The sequence below is a fragment of the Geotrypetes seraphini genome, chromosome 1, assembly GCF_902459505.1.
Source record: "Geotrypetes seraphini chromosome 1, aGeoSer1.1, whole genome shotgun sequence".
NCBI classification, from domain to species: Eukaryota; Metazoa; Chordata; class Amphibia; order Gymnophiona; family Dermophiidae; genus Geotrypetes; species Geotrypetes seraphini.
The window spans coordinates 462649691-462664376 of record NC_047084.1 but is presented as its reverse complement, the minus strand read 5'-3'; the positions used below and the strand labels follow the sequence as shown (position 1 = coordinate 462664376).

The 14686-nt window shown below is 45.0% G+C and overlaps 1 protein-coding gene across 4 annotated transcripts in view; it reads left to right on the top strand.

Moving 5' to 3' along the window:
* Nucleotides 1-14686, top strand: part of PTPN18 (protein tyrosine phosphatase non-receptor type 18) — a 137186-nt gene that overhangs the window by 106512 nt on the left and 15988 nt on the right. For 2 of the 4 annotated variants that reach the window (XM_033923259.1, XM_033923252.1), the window contains exons 12-14: nucleotides 1571-1659; nucleotides 4584-4951; nucleotides 7433-7504. In XM_033923259.1, coding sequence (XP_033779150.1) covers nucleotides 1571-1659; nucleotides 4584-4951; nucleotides 7433-7504 — 529 coding nt within the window. The remainder of the gene's footprint in view (nucleotides 1-1570; nucleotides 1660-4583; nucleotides 4952-7432; nucleotides 7505-14686) is intronic. The other 2 variants (XM_033923274.1, XM_033923267.1) reach the window with 1 other exon arrangement.

The following is a 14686-nucleotide window of genomic DNA, read 5'->3' as shown; positions in this document are numbered from 1 at the left end:
TGGGGCATACTATAGCAGAGAGAGAGAGTGTGTGATCCTTGTCTGTATTAGTCTACCTGGTAGAGATTGGAGTAACTGGAGAGTACTCAGGCTTGATGACAAGCAGAAGGCCCAATGAGAGAGTGCCTGAGGGACCAATCCTCAGGGAATGACTGATGGCCAGAGGGTCTGTGGAAGGACCAGAGTACTGGTGGAGTCCTGGCTGACTGTGGCTGGTGGAGAGACCAGTGGGAAAGATTGATGGTGACTAGCTGAGGAGTGAAGTAGCTGGAGGGCCCGGTAGAGCTGGGTGACCAAGAGAGTACCCCAGGCTTGACGACAGGTAAATGGTACCGGGAGCTGTCAGAAGACTCCCTAGGAAGCAGCCTGATACTAGAGAGGTGGCCCGAGAGTGAGTGACCAGTGGTGATCAGAGGGACTGGTGAAGAGGTGGCCCAAGAGACCAGGGAGGTCATGTATATTTTAGAACAGTGTGATTGAAGTAAGTGTAAAGAAGAACAGAGTGAACAAGAAAGAAGATCGGAAGCGCCTGGGGAGTTGAGATGTGATAGATAGTGACTGCTTGGCTCAATCACATGATCACATTTGTGGCAGTGGTAGGATTGTGAAACCACCCAACACAGCTGGAGTAGGGGGATTCCAAAACCACCTGAAGACTCCCAGAAAAACAGGCAACCTTAGGTGAGGAGGAAAGGGGGTGGCTAAGGGGAGGAGGATGCCACAAGGGGCCCCATAGGGGAGCCCACAAGGGACCCATAGGGGTGTCAACCCTAGGAGCTATGTTTTGAAAGGCTAAGGGAACAAACCACACCTTAGACAGAGAGGGAGGACCTGAAGTAAGCTAGTTAGAGCTGGTCAAGCTGGTTTTTATTTTCTGGGAGTTTAAACTGTGGGCAGAACCCTGAGAGAGTGAACACCAACCCTTTTGGGGGGTGAGATTCCTGTAGAATTCATCCTTTGAAATGTTAGCATACACACATGAGTCATGTTCTACCTGTTTTCTCCATTTGTTCTGTAAAGAAATCATTACAGTTGACCTTGTACTTGGATTATGGCTCAGTGGAGAAATGTGCTGGGTTTTGTCCCTCAGATTGCAGAGACACACACAGTAGCAGCCCCTTAAGAACATAAGAATAGCCTTACTGGGTCAGACCAATGGTCCATCAAGCTCAGTAGCCCGTTCTCACGGTGGCCAATCCAGGTCACTAGTACCTGGTCAAAATCCAAGGAGTAGCAATATTCCATTCTACCGATACAGGGCAAGCAGTGGCTTCCCCCATGTCTTTCTCAATAACAGACTACGGACTTTTCCTCCAGGAACTTGTCCAAACCTTTCTTAAAACCAGCTACGCTATCCGCTCTTACCACATCCTCTGGCTGATCTGATTGTAGTCATACCAGTAAAGGTTAAACCAGCTCATCTGCCTGACTGAAAGTAGGACTTATAGGAAGAGCACAAAAGACACTTCCTGAAAAAGAAAGAGACAAACCCACACACAAACTGCTGGGAGGGCTGCCATGGTTAAGAGCTCATCACCACTGTTCTGGTTTTCTTTCCTTCTCTGGCCAGAACAAGATACCATTCTATGATGATGCCGTGTCCCTGAGGACTGACAGGAGAGCCAAGCTCACTCCCTTTAAAGCCTCCAGTAACTCCAGGTAGGAACCGTGTTTAGAGTCTCTACCATCTGAAACAGTTTAAGCTCTCAGCCTTGCTACCAGGACACAGGTAGGGGCTGATGACTGCTTTTGCTCCCCTCCTACCATCTCTCTCACAGCCTGGACACTGAAATAAGATTTCTTCACAGTCCTCACCTCCCAGACACTAACCACAGGGACGGGAGGTTGGTGGGGGGAGGAATAGACAGAAGAGACATCCCTTGGACCTTTGTGATCCTCCCTGCTTCTACTTCCTTACACTACCTGTAATTCCTCTCTCAACCTCCTTGTCCGAAGCTTGACCCTCTCCTCCACCTCCCTCTATGCCATGTGATTCTCTCTCTCCTTCAAGCATTCTGCATGATCCTCTGTCATCTTCCACCCTGTACTATCCTCCCTGTTGCCTCCCTCTCTGTACCATGTGTGATGCTTTCTAAGCCCCCCTCCAGCCCCAGAATGGTCTTCCTTCCATCCCCCTGCCAGCAGGGCTTCACAACTGCATCCAGTTCCTTGATCAGCCAGATCAATATACAGTTTGAATCAGTGATGCTGGTAGGTCCAAAGAGATTGCAGTGCTTCTTTTATTAAAATTTCAGATTGAAGCCAACGGAGGAGAAAGAGCTAGATATGACATGGATGCCCCTACTGACTAGCTGGAAAGAGGGTGCAGAGGATCATAGGGAGAAAGAGGAAAAGACTAGGAATTGGGAAATTTGATTCTTTCCCCCCTCATTCCCATTTCATCATGATGCCCAGTATCTTATATGATAAGAGACAACTTTTCACAGTGACTGGCTCATAATCTTTCCACTTCCTGTTCTGTTAAGCTTCTATGGTGGTATCAGTTGGTGCCATGTCTGAGTGTGCTTGACTGATGTTTCAAGATGGTTGAAACTCTCGGTCAAGCAGACTTGGATACAGCAGCACCAGCTGCAAGAATTACTTTCGATTTCCTGTTTTTCTGGCTTTTTCTCTTTCTCTGCTCTGTGGGCATCAAGATACTCATAAACCCACTCCAGCTGATTGCCCTGCCCACATAGCTACTGTCTTACCCTACCCAGAAGTTGCCAAACTGTTTCAGCTTGCAGTGGTGATCCAGCTGGCTCACGTCTGACTCAGTCTACTGATTATACATCATGTTCTCATTCAGTTAATATAGAGTGGCAGGGGATGAGAAAGCTCAGTGTGTTCTGCCATTTATTAACCTGTACTACTACTACTACTTCTAACATCATTTCTACAGCACTGCCAGATGCATGCAGTAAAAGAAAATCCCTGCTCGACAGAGCTTACAATCTAATCAGACAGACAAGCAGGACAATTGAGGTAGAGAATTACAGAGGGAGTGACAAAATAGACATGGGTACTTGACAAGTGGGTTGGAGTTAGCAGTTAAAAAGCTCTTTGATTTCCAGCTCATGTCTGTTCAGTTTACTGGTTTCATAAACAAATTACAGTATAGTTTTCTGTAGGGAAACTAAGGGCTCCTTTTATCAGGCCACGCTAGCGGGGTTAACGCGCGTGACTTTTCATCACGCGTTAACCCCCGCCCTGGCCAAAAACTGCCGCCTGCGCAAGAGGAGGCGGTAGCGGCTAGCGCGGCCGGCGGTTTAACGCACGCTATTACGTGCGTTAAACCACTAGCGCGGCTTGATAAAAGGAACCCGAACTTTATACTTGTAAGACCGTCATATCTGTGTATAGTTCTCCTCCCTCCCCAAATAACTTTTGTTCATTCAGCTTTATTCAGATTTCTGCCCTAGCTAGTAGAGCAGTCCCTTGACCCGTTCATGCCAGGGGCAGGGCCAGATGAAGCCACTGGCAAACTTTGCACAAATCAAAATTAAAAACATTTTTGCTCCAGGTTGCCTTTGGACAATAACTGTCTTCTTAAGGACAAAAACAAACAAATTTTATCACTTTTTACCCTAACCTAACCTATTGTTTTTTCTTTCACGATTGTAGTTAAACACATAATAAGTCCATATGTCTTATTATGTGTTTAACTAAGCCACTTTGGTTTTGTCTAGTATCCCTGATTTTTAATCTGAGATGTGCTTAGGAGTTAGGATTATCAATGGTTTGGCTTTTTTCAGAAGTCAGCAGAATTCGATATTAATGTCCACAAGGTAGAAAGATACGCAATATGTCTGTACATTTTTTCTGAGTTTAAAACCTATATCCATTGACATAGTAAGGGGTGGGGGCGTTGGCACCTTTCCCCCCAATGCCATGCTCACACCCTCTCTTCCCCCTGGTACCTCTTTAAATCTTCATCAGCACAAGCAACTTTTCCAGCCTGTTGCTCACGCCGGCCTGGCTCCCCTATAGAAACATAGAAACATGACATCAGATAAAGGCCAAATGGCCCATCTAATCTGCTCAACTTATTCAATAATTATTCGGGGGGGGGGGTTGGGTTTACATCTTCATTAAGCTCCTCTGTGACAAAATTGTTGAATAACTTAATGATTACCATTAAAACAATTTTAATCAATTGGAAGATCTATGAAGTCACTTCCTGGTTGTGGTTCAAACCCACACAGCTCCTTGTGACCCTGGGCAAGTCACTTAATTTCCCCATTGCCCCAGGTACATTAGTTAGATTGTGAACCTACTGGGACAGACAGGGAAAAATGCTTGAGTGCCTGAATAAATTCATGTAAACCATTCTGAGCTCTCCTGGGAGAACAGTATAGAAAATTGAATAAATAAATAAATATTGTTGATTGTGAAATCATAAATGATGTCATACACACACACATTGGGGGGTAAGATGTCCAGCACTGTCACTTCCATGAAACTAGACAAATCCTTAAGACTTGAAGCACTGTTGTTATCTTAACTTCTCAATAACTGTAAACTGTGCAAAAAGTTTTATTTTAATGTCACTAATTGCTCCCTTGGCCTCTTGACATCCTCAGGAATACCTCTGTGTCAGCAGAACCAGCTCTCCAGTCTCTACCAAACACCAGACACACTCAGATCATGAATGACACATATGCTGTGGTAAACAAATTCAAGAAGGGGACTGCCTCCCCAGGCCAAGGGGATGCCCGCTGCCAGTTGCCCTCAGTTAAATATGACAATGTGCCTGTCTTGGGCCAGGGCAGCCTAGACCAGGTGGTATACAGCAGTGTGAGACCCAGATCTCGGATATGCACCAGTTCGACACTACCGCTGGACACTAACAGACTTGATGGGAACCAGCCGGTTCAATCCAGTTACTGCCTAGCTGGACCCCCAGCACCACAAGAGAAGCCCCTGGGAAACAACTATGCCCCTGACACAGGTAAAGCAAACCAAAAACTGAAGAGTAAGGGGCTGGGCACCCGAGTTCTGGCTGCCTTTGTGGTGTTTCTGACCTTGAGGAAAAATGAAGGCTGAAGTGAGGTGGGGAAAATTCTCCAGTATGGATTCTGGCCTCAGGCGTACTTTGGCTCCTGCTCTGTATTTATGGCATGAGCTGGAAGATTTAGGATTACAATGGAACTCTAGGTCATTGGCTAGAAGCTGGGCTGGCCCTAGTTTTCCCCAATTGCCTTACAGATGAATAGTCCTGACCCAGACCCATCCAGGGGCCCTTGTCTGACACAGCATTGGGGCAGGGTAGGGTTAGAGTCAGGTCAATCCGGTCCTGGTTTTCATCCCAGTCCATCTCTGGGACTTGTGGTCCCAGTTTCCCTAAGAAAAAGCTTCAACTCCCAAAGATCTAATGGGGACACAACCAGGTCAAGTTGAACTTGAGCCTGCTGTGACACTAAAGGCAGAGTGACACAAATCTAATGAATTGTTAGCCAAGAGGATAGTATATAATTTGTATTTCTGAATGGTTGAGCATCAGCATGCTGTACTGACTGTCTGTACAAGTGACTCTTGTCCTAATTATGTGTTTATATATATATATATTTTGTATATATATGTGCAATAACTTTGTTATTTTCACCTGTCATGTCAAAATTATGTCTGGATCTCTCTCCTTCTCTGTATTTGGTACTTTTTATGTGTCTTATTTCAATGAACTCAATAAATACATCTTTGTCCTTAAACTTCCCTGCCCTCTGGACATTATTTACACAAAACTGTATTATTCCCCCCATTTCTCACCAATGCCGACATGAGGCCGTGTTTCCATTCTGAAGCCATATCACTGTATTTCTGCCAGTGTATTCTCATCTTTTTCCTTTTTATGCATTTATTCCTTTGTGATTATTCTTTCATTGTGGATGCACTTCACATTTGTTAATGCTATTGTTATCCTGTGTTCTTTTGAACACCCATATTGTTGGCTTTATATTTCTTCTCATATATAAAATCAATAAAACTTTTTGAACATAAAAAAAAAAAAAAGTAAAAACAAACAAGGGGGATGTAGAAAATGTGAACAATAAAAATAAGCTGATGATTGTTCACTTTAATGCAGTGAAACTGAGTCATCAGAAAATCAAAAGAAGCTCTGTGGCTGGGAAAAAGGGAAGCAGAAATTGAGAGGTTCTTGAGAGACTTGTCTCAACTGAAGATGCAAATTGTTATGTTCTCACTTAGTCTTGGGGGAAAAGAAAAGCTACATGAGGACCTGAGATGATGGATCACAGTCAGCAGCACTTCAGTATATCCTGTAAATTAAAAATACCTACTGGTTTCTCTGTTTGGCAGCATTTCTCTTCTGGCTGCAGATCTATTCAGGAAACTCGAGAGAATAAATCCAGCCTCCATCATACAGCCTTGATGTGGTCAGTCTGTCTGTGAACATAAGAATAGCCTTACCGTGTCAGTCATCTAGCCCAGTATCCCAATCCAAGTCACAAGAGGCCAATCCAAGTCACCAGTACCTGGCAAAAACCTAAATAGCAATATTCCATGCAAGCAGTGGCTTCTCCTATGTCTGTCTCAACAGTAGACTATGGACTTTTCCTCTAGGAACTTGTCCAAACCATTTTTTTAAGCCAACTACATTAACTGCTCTTACTAAGAGGTTTGTCCTGCTCAAAATTGAACTTCCTTTGTTTCAGGGCCCACTCTCTGTCACACTGCTTTAATTACTAGCATTGGGGTGTTGGAGGTGGTCTGTGTTCCAGAACAGAGCCTGGACATCCTACAATGAATAAAGGCAGTTTAATATTAGGGCTTATGGAAGTTTGTCCTTTGACCTGTGATTTCCCTATTGCCATTGCTGTTGTCATGTTCCATGCCAGTTTGTAGATTGTTGCTATGGGGCATTTGCATCTCTGTGGCCATTATACTGTCCTAAAGCAAGATAAAATGAGCCCTTGAGCTGAGGCCTAGAGAGATAAATTGAGTCTCCCGAAGTAGAAAGTTGGTGACAGAGCCTGGGATTAGCTCTTAGGAGCTTCTCATTCTTATGGAGGGATGGATTATGCCACTGAGTTGGCTGCTGACCCCTGGCAACAAAACACAGTAAGGAATCCGCCCTGTGATGTTTCATGGCAGAGTACAAGTATGGTTTACCATTGCCTTCTCATGTGCAGTGTATGGCTCCACTATGTTGCTGCTGCCCAACATAGGGCCCCTCAGCCTACAGTGCCTGGTGTTCCCAGGTGGTCTTCCATCCAGGTACTAGCCAGGCCTGGCCCTGTTTGGCTTCTGATAGTGAGAGCAGGCCTACCCAGGGCAGCCAGGCTGTAGGCCACCCTCATTCATATATATGAGCTTAAATCAGGAAATGGTAGCTTTTTAAGGAGTTGAGAGTACAGCAAAATTTGATCACTGGTCAGGAATGAAGGGATGCATAATTACATTCTCCTTGTCATAGATACCAGAGAGGAAGGAGGCACAAATGAAGGGACATGGGCATACAGCATTCCTGCTTACCAAGCTGAAAAAGGTAGGAATCCCTTCCCCCACCCCCTCACTATCCTCGTCCTGTGCATTGCACAGTCTCCTCTTGTACTTTGATAACTTGTCTATCTTTGCTTTCAACTATGCTGTGAGATCAGGGCTGGATTAACACTATATTGGGTCCTAGGATAAAGCTGCCAATTGGATCCAGATTTGCTGGACAGGGTTGATCCAGTCCTGGGTTTACCCTGTTGATTGCAGGGATTTGTAGTTCAGATTTCCCCATTGCATTCCCTAAGAAAAGCAAAATTTTAAAGTCCCAACATGCACTTTATTCTAGGGCCTGGGCAAATATGCACATGTGGGATCCCTACCATGGACTCCTGTTACTTTGCTTTTCTCCCCTCCCCGAGGTACATTCATTTTCCCTGCCCTCCTTTCCCCCATGTTTCCTCAGTATTAGCAGAACTTCCAAGTTACCCATTCCAGGAGGGAGGCTTTTTGATCGGTCCTGAATTTCTGCCAACTTCATCCTAGTGACTTATAGCAGGGGTCCCCAACTAGCGGGCCACAGCAGTCTGACAGCCGGGAAGCGAGAGATCCCCTTGCGCAACATCTTCCCATCCCTCCTTCCCATCTTGCACAGCAGAACCCTGCTGACCCTCCCACCGTGAGGCCGACATGCCTCTGTTCCAAACAGCAGCGGTGGCAGCACTGAACAGGCTGCTTTGCTGCCTTCCCCGCTGGGGCTTTCCCTCTGCCGCCACATCACAGATGACATCAGATGGAAAGATGACATCAGTGAAGCGGTGGCAGAGGGAAGGCCCCGGCAGGGAAGGCAGCAAAGCAGCCTGTTCAGTGTTGCCACCGCTGCTGTTTCGAACGAAGGCATGTCAGCCTCACGGTGAGAGGGTCGGCGGGGTTCTGCTATGCAGGATGGGATGGGAATGAGAGATGGAAAGATGTTATGTAGAGGGATGGGTTGGCGGGATCAGCGGGGTTCTGCTGCACGTGAGGGATGGGAGGAAGAGATGGAAAGATAAGTTGCAGGGGGATGGGTTGACGGGGTCATCAGGGTTCTGTTGCACGGAGGATGGGAGGGAGAGATAAAAAGATGCTACGCAGGGGGATGGGTTGGCGGGGTCATCGGGGTACTGCAAGCTCAGTGCTCCCACTGATTCTGCATTAGGTAAGTTGTATAATTGCTATTACGATTTTATAACTTAACTAGTCTTTAAGCCCGTTACATTAACAGGTGCTAGAATATGTGTGTGTGTGTGTGTGTATTTCTTTCTTTCTCTCTCTCTCTTCTTAGCCTGTTTCTGTATTTCTTTCTTTCTGTCTTTCTTTTTCCTCGGCTGTCCACCACTACCACCCCTTGCTTGCTCCCCCTGTCCATTCTCCCTTCCTTTTTCTTCCCCTGTGTCCACCACCACCCCTTCACTGGTCCCCTTATCCAGCAGCAGCCCTTCTCCCTTTGTTTTAACCCCCCCCCTGTCCAGCAGCACCTCTTTCCTGCTCCCCCTGTCCAGCAGTAGGCCTCCCTTCCTTTTTTTGCCCCCCCCCCGTCCATCAGCACCTCTTCCCTTGTCCAGCAGTACCTCTTTTCTGTTCCCCCTGTCCAACAGTAGGCCTCCCTTCATTTTTTGCCCCCCCCCCGTCCATCAGCACCTCTTCCCCTGTCCAACAGTACCTCTTTTCTGTTCCCCCTGTCCAGCAGTAGGCCTCCCTTCCTTTTTTTGCCCCCCCCCCGTCCATCAGCACCTCTTCCCCTGTCCAGCAGTACCTCTTTTCTGTTCCCCCTGTCCAGCAGTAGGCCTCCCTTCCTTTTTTTTGCCCCCCCCCCCGTCCATCAGCACCTCTTCCCATGTCCAGCAGCAACCCTTACCTCCACCGACATCTGCGTAAAGCCGCCGCGGCCTGCAGGCACCGACAGCCTCTGTGGCCTGCTCCTATTCCCTCCTCGCCGTCGCTTGCCGTGCCGTCCCCCCCCCTCCGGGAAGCTTCGTTTCCGGCTTCGGCAGCCTCCTGTCTGCGGGCCGCCCGCCCGCTCGTGTTTCACTTGAAAGCCGATGCCGCAGCTCTTCTCTCGATCCCCGCCTGGTACAGTTCGAGAGAGGAGCCGCGGCGGGCAGGTGAGGAGAGTGAGAAGATCCTGGCAGGTGCGCCTGTGCCCCCCCTCCTCCTCCGAATCAGCGGCAGACTCTGGCGGTGAGTGATGGCGAGGGGGGAGTGTCTCCATGTTCTGGCCTGCCTCCGTGTTCGAAAATCGAATTCGGCACGAAGGCACACCTCATGCCACCAGGAATCACGCTCTTTGAAAAGCGCATGCGCGCTTAGCCTTTTATTATTATTGATAATAATAGAAATGTAATGTATATTGTATATAAAACTGCCCTACGAACCCATCCCCGAATCCTCCCCCCCCCCCCCGCCTTACCGTCCCTGGAAAAATTTGCTTCTATAAAAGCGGTCCTTGGTGTAAAAAAGGTTGGGGACTACTGCCTTATAGGACCTACAGCACTGATTTCAATATAGTATAGTATCAGGGACTGCAAATACTACACTGCTTTGGGATGTAAGTTTAAAACCAGGACGAGCCAAAAGATCTCCTTCCTGGAATGGATAATTTGGCAACTTTGTATTAGGGAAAATGCAGCTTTGCTGTGGGCTTGCAGCAGTAAAGTTTGTGAGTGAGCATGGAGACTGGGCAGGCACATGCCTCAAATGGAGTGATATAGGGCTTGATGCACAGAACGCTAGCAACCTGGTGGAAAAAACTGGATTGGAAGCAATTTCCATTTGCTGAGGGATGCTCAGCATAAACATAATAACATAGTAAATGACAGCAGATAAAGACCCAAATGGTCCATCCAACCTGCCCAACCATACACAATACAAATTCATAGTTTAAATTAAATTGTCCTTTTTCTTAGATATTTCTTAGAAACCCAGAGCTCTGTCTGGTACTGTGCTTAGGTTCCATCTACTGGAGCAGTCGGGTTTTCAGGATTTCCCCAATGAATATGCATGCACATAGATCTCATGCATATTCATTGGGGAAATCCTGAAAACACGACCGGATTCGGCCCTCAAGGAGGGACTTTGGGGACCCCTGTACTGGAGTCTCTGTCAAAGCTCACTCCAGCCCATCTAAACCAGTGGTTCCCAACCCTGTCCTGGAGGACCACCAGGCCAGCCGTATTTTCAGGCTAGCCCTAATAAATATGCATGAGAGAGATTTGCATATAATGGAAGTGACAGGCATGCAGATCTGCTCCATGCATATTCATTAGGGCTAGCCTGAAAACCCGATTGGCCTGGTGGTCCTCCAGGACAGAGTTGAGAACCACTGTTTTAGACCATTCCTCTAACTTTTGCAGATCCTTTTTCATGTTTTTCACCCCTTCCTTGCTGTCCACTCTGCTACAATGTCGCTCACAAACATATTGAACAGGATTGGTCCCACTACTCAGCTTTCCTTCCTCTGAGCGAATTCCATTAACCACCACCCTCTGGCATCTATCTGTCAACCAGTTTCTAATCCAGTTCACCACTTTGGGTCCTAACTTCAGCCCTTCATGTTTGTACAAAAGCCTCCTATGAGGAACCATGTCAAAGGCTTTGCTGAAATCTAAGTAAATTACATATAGCATATGTCCTTGATACAATTCTCTGGTCACCCAATCAAAAAATTCAATCAGATTTGTTTGGCACAACTTACCTTTAGTAAAACCATGTTGCCTCGGATCCTATAACCCATTAAATTCTAGGAATTTCACTATCCTTTCTTTCAGCAACGCTTCCATTATTTTTCCAATACTGAAGTGAGACTTACTGGCCTGTAGTTTCCCGCTTCATATCTGCGACTACTTTTGTTAATAGGGACCACATATGCTCTTCTCCAAAGCCCAGAAACTTGTCTCCAATGATTTGTTGAATAAATCTTTAATAGGACCCACCAGAACCTCTCTGAACTTCCTCAATATCCTGGGATGGATCCTGTTCAGTCCCATTGCTTTTTCCATCTTCAATTTTTCAAGTTGTTCATAAACACTTTCTTCCATGAATAGCATGGCATCTACTCCATTCTTGTGTGTAACTTTGCCAGACAATCTTGGTCCTTCTCAAGGATTTTCTTCTGTGAACATAGAACAGAAGTATTTGTTTAGCATGTTTGCTTTTTCCTCCTCACTCTCCACATATCAGTTCATAGTATCTTTTAGTCTCACAATTCCATTTTTCATCTTCCTCCTTTCACTAATATATCTGAAAAATGTTTGTCTCCCTTTTTTACATTTCTAGCCATTTGCTCTTCTGCTTGTGCTTTCGCTAGACGTCTTTCTCTCCCTTGGCTTCTTTTAGTTTCACGTGGTAGACCTTTCTGTACTCCTCTTTTTAATTTTTTTTATATTTCATGAATGACAACTCTTTTGCCTTTATTTTCTCAGCCACAAGTTTGGAGAACCCTATCAGTTTCCTTTTTCTCTTGTTTCTATTTATTCATAAGAGCAGATTGAAATCACCCAACAGTAGCATCTCTTCTTTCTTTCCGAACTTTTGGATATCTGCAATCAGATCTTTCTAAATTTTCTGTGACTGAGTCGGAGGTCTGTAGACTACACCCATGTAGATAGAAGTTCTATCTTCTCTTTTCAGAGTGATCCATATCGCTTCTTCCTCTCCCCAAGTCCCCTGCATTTCAGTCACTTGGATATTGGTCTTTTCATAGAGAGCTACTCCCCCACATTTTTTTACCATCTCGGTCCTTCCTAAAAAGATTATATCCTGGTATGTTTGCATCTCATCCATAAGAGTCACTGAACCTATGTCTCTGTGATAGCAACAATATCCAGGTCTGCCTCTAACATCAGGGCTTGCAGATCATGAACTTTGTTGTGAGTGTTTGTGGTCATTGATTTCCAGTTATCTTTCACTGGTAAACTTATTTTTTGTATAGTTTTTTTTTTTGTTTAGTTTTGCTTCCTGTTGCATTGCTAAGAAGTGAATTGCTAATATTGTTTCATTGTTATCTTTACTACCATCACATCTTGTCTTTTGCTGGGGGTAGCCTCCATAAATGTCCTTCATACATACGCCACCTCCACCTTCTAGTTTAAACGCCTAGAAACATCCTGTCTAAATTTCTCAGCAAGGATTATTTTTCCTGCTATAGTAAGATGTAGCCCATCGTCACAATATAGTCTCTTGTCTTTCCTTTTATCTCCCCATCCTCTTATGTGCCTAAAGCCTTCTTGATGACACAAGGCATTGAGCCACTTATTGAAGTCCTCTATGTTTTTAACTCTTTCCTTTCCTTTTCCATATGTAGGCAGTACTTCTGAAAAAGCTACAGTCTTTACAAAAGTTTTTAAGCCCCCCCCCTTGCTCCCAAAAAGCTTTCTGCACTGCAAGTGGGGAGTTGTTGGTCAGGTCATTTGTTCCCAGATGGATAACAACATCAGTGTTAGAATTCTTAGTTTCTTCCTTAATTATAGTCAGTATTTGCCTGGTAGCCGAGAATCCTGGAAGGCATTTCATTACTTTGGTCTCCTTGCCCTCTGCTCCAAGGTTAATGCCTCTGATGATGGAATCCTCCAGCAGGAGTAGTTTTCTGTTTTGGGCTTTTTCATTTGTGCTTAGGGTGTGCTTTCTTTCTCGAGTTACCTTCACTGGTTCCAGTCCCACCTCAATTCTGTTTTCATGAGTATCGCAGTGCACTAATGGAGCAAAGGAAGGCAATATTTATGAAGGTAGATGTTTCTATGTTACATGTCACAGTCTACCTGAGCCTACTGTGACCCATTTATTCCTGGGTTGTTTTATTCTTTGAGGCAAAAGTGGTAAATTGGTAAGATTTTGTAGAGCAATGGAAACTGTTTTAATTGCATCCAATTCCTGTTTAAGTTTGCAGAACTGCTCTTTAATACTAGCAAGATGAAGACAGATGGGGCAAGCCTTGAGCCTCCAAATAGTGTGCCTTGGAATTAAAGCACCACAGTGATTGCACTGAATAAAAGTCATCTTCATTGGTTGGAAAGTGAATTGACTGATAATTTGATTGTATATGAGTAGTGAATCCTGGGATGGGTGGGTCTATAAGTCTTACCCTTTTTCCTATGAGAAAGAAACAAGAGGAAATATGACTTAGCAGAGGAGATATAATTTTTTTTAGCAAGAAGCAGTTGGGGAGAGAAGAGAATCCAGATAGGTATAAATGCTATAAATCAGTGTGAGAGCAGAAATATTAAATTCTGAGTAACTTAACTTTTAGAAGTTTACAAGGTAGTCTTTTTCCCTCAGCACTGTCGCAGGAAATGCAGGCACATTAGCAAATCCAGACTCCTCCCTGCTAACACCAGCTCTAAATACCTATTCAGAGACAATGACCCAAGACTCTGAATCTCAATACAGTTTCTAATACAGGCTTTACCAAATCAACAGTTCTCCTAAAACACAGGATTTTTTTTTTAAACTAGGATTTTCCTAACTTGAGACTGCTTGTGCCACAAAGCACACAGGATTTTTACTATGAGAAGGAAGCAAGAGGAATTATGACTTAGCAGAGGATAGAGAATTTTTTTTGTTAGCAAGTAGCAGTTAGGGAGGAGAAAAGGATGTAGATAGTGTAATGCCATAATCACTGTAAGAGCAGAAATATTAAATTCTGAGTAACTTAGCATTTAGAAGTTTACAAGGCAGTCTTTCTCCCTCAGCACTATCCCAGCACTGTTTATGTTGAGTATCGCAGTGAAAATGGGGAGGAACTGGACCTGACACCTATGTAAAAGAGCTGAAGTTCCGAAAAAGTAAGCAGTAGCAAGGACCAAAAATAAACTTCCAGCTGCAGCTAAAATTACTTTGGACTTTTTTTTCTTTTTTTAGTTCCATGATGATTTTAGACATGGCTGTCAGGCACAGGACACACATGCACATCAAAATTTTAAATTAAGGCAAACTGTTCCCACTAGAGAAATCACTGACAGTTCCGGACCTGCTAGAAAAGTATGTACAGTAAAAGGTGGGCATTTCTTGCTCTGCATTTACACAGAGTGCTCATTTTAATACTAATGAGTTCCTTATAATGCATTTGCTTAGGATTCTCAGTAGCTGCTACCACAGTCGGTAAAAGCCACTGAGAACTCTTGTGCATTGGAGGCTGAATAACGGGAACTTATGGCAGCCATTTTGATGATGGCTCTGCACAGGGCAGGAGCGTAGGAAGATT